At 44.9% G+C, this 7,291-nt stretch overlaps 1 protein-coding gene across 1 annotated transcript in view; it reads left to right on the top strand.

Moving 5' to 3' along the window:
• Window positions 1-4,731: 4,731 nt before the first annotated feature.
• The window catches only part of HOXA4 (homeobox A4), a 4,855-nt gene continuing 2,295 nt past the window's right edge, over window positions 4,732-7,291 (top strand). The window contains exon 1 of the mRNA XM_026033356.1: window positions 4,732-4,737. Within this exon, the coding sequence (XP_025889141.1) occupies window positions 4,732-4,737 (6 nt within the window). The remainder of the gene's footprint in view (window positions 4,738-7,291) is intronic.

The raw sequence follows: 7,291 nt of genomic DNA on the forward strand, positions 1-7,291 counted from the left end.
CAGGTCCTAATTGTTTTCTGAGTGAAAATGCCATAGAGAATAATCGCTTGGAATCGAGATACAGTTCTTATCTGCGCACATTATTTTCCTACTGTGTTTTGAGGATTAGTGCGTGCGAGTTTGTTTTACTTAAGGCATGGCAAGTGGCGTTCAGTGCCCTGAAATATAGTTTACCTAATCCTTTGAAAGAAATACTTGAGTGTAGTGTGTCATGTCTGAGCGTAAGGCCAATTAAAGATTAGKCAATTCTCCTAATGTGTGTAACTAGTGACTTTAAAAGTCAGAACTTTCTCCAGAGCAGRAGTATAACAATTCGAGCGAAAGTCATCCGTAAATTACAGCTCTGCAGCGTTGGCTAAGCCCTGCAAACGCCCTAATTGCAGAACATTATGGGGAAATTATTATTCTGCCATTTCCTTACATTTAATAAGTGTGTATCTGTGCAAGGGTGACAATAGAAGGGTTCGCAATCTGCTGCATGGGAAATTGAATGGAACAGATCATGAGGGGCGGATCGGGAGGTTTCGATTTCAAACCCTGGATACTGGAGCAATGCCTTTTCCCTCCCCGCAAATACAGATTTAACACATTAAATGCAAGCATAAGCAAATCTCCTGACCAAGTTAAGTCACCACTTTGCATTTCTAGCTTTCCCTCTTTCCTGCCTTTAAAAATGCTCCCAATTTATTGTTGGAGTTGCTGCTCAGAGCACAGAAATACAACTCCAACAGCCTCCTGCTCATCTTCGAAAATATCCCTTTTAAATTAAAGCATCCTCACTAATGTCCCTCTGGAAGGAAAATGCTCATGGACCATCACAGTCACATGTTCGTGCAGCCCCACGCACAACAATACCAGACCTGACACAGACAGCGTGTCAGATTTGCAAGAATTTCGCCTTATTTCGCCACAGAAGGAATAATTCCTACATCCTCCCCTCAAAAAAAAAATGTCTTTTCAATAATAATATTTGCTATGAAGGTTATTGGGTAATTATTGCAATTTTGTGGAACAGTCCTTGCTTGAGGTGAAGTCTGTCTCTGGATAACAAATGGCAGCCCGTGCAGTTCACTGCCAGGTTAAGTAAATGCAGAAAAGATAAATCTGCACACCCTAGGAATCACCAGCAGAGCTCGCTTTAGACCAAGTTCACAGTCAACTCGTTTGCCTAGACAAGGCTTCGCAAACAATTAGAGTTGTTTCTTTATGTTTAAATCAAGGCGAAAGGACTACGAGCCCAGCAGCAGAGAGCCCCGGCTTTCCCCCCGTCGCTGGTCACTCCATTCCTTCCAGCCTCACGCCCCAAACTTACCCAGCATTTCACCTGCAATTGTAACCATAAAGCGCCTTTGAGCAACAGCCTTCCCTCCAACGCTGGCGAAAGGGTGTGTGAACTGATTTAACAGCACTTTAGCAAGCCGAAGGATTAAAAAAAAAAAAAATGCAATAATTAAAAACCCAAAATATCCAGTTTCTCACCAACAAGACGAAATAAAGAATAATAATAATGAAAATTTAAATTTAAATTWAAAAAAAAAACAACATAGAAARCTGGGGAAACGGCAGAACTATTGAAACAAACAGTGCGAGTCTCTTACTCCTAAAAGAAGCTGCATAGCTTTTGTATATCTTTGTGGTTAAGGGCGTTACAACTGCAGGTCAAAAAGTTGAGGGTCAAAAGTTTACGTTTTGCACCACTCTTAGTCATTCGCCCAGACAGAGTTTGATGTCAATGTTATAGCCGAGATCTTGACTATCAGCACAAAAGATAAAATAGCTTTGAGTTACGTGTGTATCACAGTATGGACTCCAGGTGAACCCTACTGGCTGAATGACCTCAATTACCGAGGAAAGGATAGAAAATTCCTCTTTTCAAGAGTAATACACGTTGTATTTCATCTTGAATTATCGSCCACTTTTGTAGCTGAATATCTCGGGTTCAGCGCTGCAGGTAAACACGCGTGATCCTCCCACGGCAGAAACTGGCGCTGCCTCCTCCAAGCGTCAGGTAGCGAGATATTTCACCCTTGTTTATTATATAATAACCCGCTTAAAGAGGTTTAATGTTAAGCCTTCTCACTTGGCAAAATGGCAGGAAGATAAGATAGGAGCAAAGCTATTAACGCGTGTATCGATCCAAGGTGCGTCTTTGTTTTTGCTCTTATTTCTGTAGCGCTTAAATTAAGCTGCGCTTAAACGGGACATGCTGGAGATGGTACTGGCTGGTTGTACGCTTAGTCCGAAAGAGCTCGTTGGAAATGCAGAGAAATGGGACCATAGCGAGCTGCCGATGGAAAACATGGGTGTCCCACGAAGGGCGGGGGTCCCGAGGCTGCTGCGGGCACCCCGAAACGGCCCTTCTGGGAAACAGGGGTCTGGGAGGCAACAGGGGATCTCCTTTCTCCCTCCTCCCCCCAAAAAATATTTAATGGGATTTCTCTGTGAAGGGAGTTATTTTCGTGGAGCTAGGATTTTTCTTTTGTTTKTTTTTGTTGTCGTTTCCAAAGACACCTTAGTGTTGAAGTTTGCAGTTAGGTGTGTCTGGAAGAACCAGGTCATTTTTAGGGAAGAGGGCTCCATATCCTCCCCGTGAGACCGGGAGTCCGTGGAAAAGGGAAAGGATAATCAAAAATGTGCAGAAACAGATGTGGAAGGTGTGGAGGYAGCCCAAAGAGGCAGCCAGAGGAAGAGTGCACCTCGCCACCATGCATGCATAGCTGCTTCCCGAATCCCAAAGCAGGCGCCTATAGCTTCTTCCATGCACTGAGCACAAGTGAATTATTTGCCAGAGGCACAGCTGGATCAGAGTATTCTAGGGATATTTTTTCAAGAATAAATATGTGAGGTGTTAGATTTCAGATWAGTCAACGTTAATATTGAAGATTTTGCCTAAAGTACCTGCTGGAGCGTAGAAAGTCTACATAGGTCTTTGCTCGGCATGTAGACACTGTTCACAAGATCCTGCTGCTGCTATCGTGTCGTGAGCCCCTGTATTACACGTTTGGGGATCCCATTCTCACTGGAGATAGTCTACAACCTCTCACATCCAGAGTATTTATTTGGAGTGGGAGCAAAGTCTGATAGCAAGCTAAAAACCGTASCCAAATATCTATTTTGTTAAAGAATAGTAGGCAGATTGTTTCCAAGAATAACAATGCATCTTTGATACACCCCGAACGAAAGCTGTTACTATAACCAGGCAGCTCAAGAATAGGCGCCTGAAATACATGTTTCCTTACCAAAACAATTAGTCGCTCGAATTCCGTATTTCCAAGCTAGTTCAGAGTAAAAATATCAATGAGAATATTTTCAAAGAGGTTGATGCTGAAACTTCAATAAATGTTGACTCTTCTTAATTGATGTTTGAATTATCCTTTGAAAGAATAAGGAGCACAACAATTATTAATTTTAGACGAACTATTTCTTCCCTTTCACCCTCTGYATTCAACCCCTGGCACTTTGACGTGGAAGGTCCAGTCAAAAGACCATTCATTGCAAACCCCACCACAAATCCCAGTTTATATGTGTTTATTTAACCACGCCAGGACTGAGCGAGTAAATCCCGTCAAAACGCCCAATTGTTAGGAGCATTACCTATGTCAGAGAAACCATCGCTTTTGCAAATGGGGAAAAATAAAAATAAAAAAAAAATAAAAATTAAAAAAAAAAAAGGGAGCCTTGCCCCAGTAGCGGCCAGGGAAAACACCCGCTTGCAAAGGCGAAAGGCAGTAGCTGTCCCGAGGGCTCTCGGAGTGCCGGGAACAAAGGAGGGGATACAGTCGATACATTCCATAACGTTTACATTTTCCCGCGATTTTTTTTCTTAATTTTCCCTTAGAAGTAGTGACCTGGGCAAAGCACCCTGCTATCTAAAAGACACTCTTATAGACCTTTTAGAAAAACTAAGTCCAAGGCCGAGGTGAACTTCAGGTCACCGCGTCTAACAAATATGAAAATGTCGCCTGGTGAAGGGCACGCCTTGTTATTTAACAAAGACTGTCAATGTGTAAGATTAATAAGAAACAAAATGCACACGGTGTCACTTTTCGGTCACTTTGAAACTTGGGACAGCCTCGCATTCAGGAGCGGAAAGCTGGGGCTAAATATATTCAAAATGGTTCAAATCCAATTCAAATCGAGCTGCTAGTGCGATTCTTTCTCCTCCACGCACTCTGCGTGCAGGGTGCCCCGGCACGGCGAAAGGTTGCCTTGAATTATTATTACTATTAGAATTATTGTTATTATTTTCTCTTTCGTGGCTACTAAGCCGTAGTGGCGCACGTGGAAGGTAGCAGATGTGCTTGCATGCTCCCAAGGAACAGGGAGATGCCCCTGTGCCACCCTTTGGGTATGTATGAGGACGGCTCTTCTTGGTGCATGGAAATTAACTCTCTCCCTCTCCACTTCATTTCAGTGCACTCCCCATCTCCTCCTTGCCTTGGCCTGATTCGGCTGCTAAACTCTCGGTCCTTTATTACCCGATCCATGTCTCCTTCGCCAGTGAAATAGAGCTTTATATAATATATATCTGTATGTAATAAAAGAAAAAAGGATCCCACTTCCTTTTAAAATATTTCTTCAATTTTTTTTTCTCTCCTTTCCTTTTCTCTCTTTAAGCGCCTACGGTGATGCTACAAGTTTGTAAAGGGAAGTACCGGTGGGGGAAAAAAAAAAAAAAAAGGGTTCTGAGATTGTTTATTACAGCCATAAATCTTGCAGTAAAATGTCGAAATGGCCGTGTGCAAGATAACACTTGGTGGTCTTGGCTGGGCTCTTGTTTATGATAACAAAACCACAAAGACATGGAACAGGCCTTTTGGAGGTCCTGCCTCAGCACATCTTCTCAGACTAATAGAGCCACAGGAAAAAAACAGACTTCAGCCCAGCAGCTCGGGTCACCTTGTAGATTTACAGTCGTGTACAAAATTGCATCCTTCTCGGCTTAACCGAGCACCAGAGCCACACGGTAGAAAGCGGTGCAGTTAAACAAGTATCCGTCGCGATCTAATCGCGATAAATAATGCGAAACAGAACCTGGTCACCTCTCCAAATATAGCACTGAGCATTCGAGTTGAGGGACCAGTTTTCGTTGTGTTTCGCTGTGGCTTGGAAGCGCGGGGATCTGCTGCAATGCTCCAGCCCCGGTGGCTCAGGACTTGCCTCCTTGTGCCGAGGACAATATTTACGATAATCGAGGGTAATTCATCTGGTGCCGCCCAGCAGGTATTCGTACGAATGTGTCTCTCTGTGTGCGTGTTGAGCCTCTTTACGCCGGGAAAATGCTCTCTCCTCGTGGCGGTCTTTGAGAAGCTTTTATTTTCATAGCAACGTAGGCTGGAGCTTTACTCTTTTATTATATAGATGTTTTTTTCTTTCATTCTTTTTTTTTTTTTTTTTTTAATAAAACAATCTCCATTTTCCTGTCAGAAATGTGTTGCTGAACAGTTGCGGCTGTCTGTGTCTGCGTGTGTGTAACCGCATTTCCTCTCCGTGCAGAGTAAATAGAGAAACTTATCTATTACACCAGTTAAAGAGCTCCATAGATGTTCTGTTGGAAATGAGTAAGTAAATGTGTTTTAACTCTCTTTACAAATTGGACATTCGATATGAGCAGGAAATGAGTGATTGTTTAGATAAGTACCCCAGTACACCCAAGTGTTGGAAATGTTCTAACATATTACAAGCCGTCTGCAATGTGCGTGTGTATGTGTATAAAATATAAATCGATACGATATGTGTCTAGTTAGGTAGAATATATATTCAGATAGAATTTTATTGCATGTATCAATTATCTATAAAACTGAAAAGACAATAATCTGAATTTAAACCAGGCTAACTGTTAATGTAATATCTTTAGGAGGGGAAGATCTAAAACGTATCATATTTACGTGTGATGTATTAGAGGTATTTTCCCGTAGCAGAAGATGAGATTACCCACTCAGCAATTATATTCACGAAGCAGTGCGGTAAATATTTCTGTGTGTTCATATTGTCCCCTGGAAAAAAAAAAAAAAAAAAAAAAAAAAAGTGGGGGATCTGAAAAGTTCACTTCTAACTTCCATTCTACAAGAATAGATGATGTTCAATAAGTATTTTTCTCCCCTTAGAATAAACGTCTAATTAGTTCAACCATCCAATTTCAATTACCTAAGGTCAGGGCGATTGCCTCTTTTCCCTCTGAGCTGCAAATATCGTTAAGAGTCTCAGTTTTAGCAATGCAGAAATGCCAGAGTGCCCTCTCTTTCCTGCGCCAGGCTTTGGGGGGTACTTCTGCGAAGGCGGTGGCGATTTCTCGAGGAATAAATAAATAAAATAAATAAATAAATAAATAAATAAGTAAATAGAAGTAAATAAAGCCATAGCAAACAGGCATAGTGGACTTCGTAGTATGGGAAGCGCTACTATGCAGGGGGAAAGATTCGCTCTTAGCCCTTCCGTTGTTAGGAAGTATTTGATATGAACGTATTCTCCTTCCCTGCCTCCCTTCCCCCTTTCTTTCCCGTTATTTCCAGGCTCTCTCCATCCCTCACACCCCGCCAGGCACTTAAAAAGCCTCTCTCCGGCCTTTCCGCGACGTCCGTACTAACTCTGGCATCTATTCCTCCAGTTACAGCGGCTRCGGAGGGGCAGAGGGCCAGGCAAGCGCCGGCTCCGCCAGTGCTGCGCGCCCGCGGGACGCAGCGCAGCGAGGGCAGCGCCTGCAGCCGCGCAGCACAACCCCCCTCCGCCCCCCGCGGGCTATTTTGGGCACAGAGTCGCTCCAAAGCGCGCTGCAGCGCCCCGCGCAACGCCGCCCGCTCTGCCCCGCGCCGTCGGGCCGCTCGTTTTCCACTTGGCGCCCAGTTTTCCGATGGGGAAWATGTTTGGGGGGAAAACTGTCAGTTTGGCAGGGGTGTTTTTTTGTTGTTGTTGTTGCTGCTGTTTTCTGCCCTGACACYGCTCGATTTGGCTCCGGCTGCTCTGGGGGCCGGTGCGGAGCGGGCCGCCCGTCGGGGCGGCGGAGGGCGGCGGGTCCGCGGAGCTGCCCCGCGCCCCTGCTCGCCCTCCTTCCATTTCCTGATCCGGGGTCCGCGGCCCCGCGCGGTAATTGGCGCTGTTGGTCAGGTGGTGATGGTGTGTCGGGGTGTGTGTGTGGCTGTGTGTGTGTGCGTTGCGTGTGCGGGTGTTGTGCGCGCTCCAGGGGTGGGAAGAGAGGAAGGGAGGGCAGTTCGGCGGGGAAGGGGGGGAGCTGGAGGCCCAAACTTTGGCAGCGCGAGCACTTGACAGCGGCGGGAGGGGGAGAAGGAGGGTG

This window comes from Nothoprocta perdicaria, unplaced genomic scaffold, assembly GCF_003342845.1.
Source record: "Nothoprocta perdicaria isolate Ctin4 unplaced genomic scaffold, notPer1 scaffold_128, whole genome shotgun sequence".
NCBI lineage: Eukaryota > Metazoa > Chordata > Aves > Tinamiformes > Tinamidae > Nothoprocta > Nothoprocta perdicaria.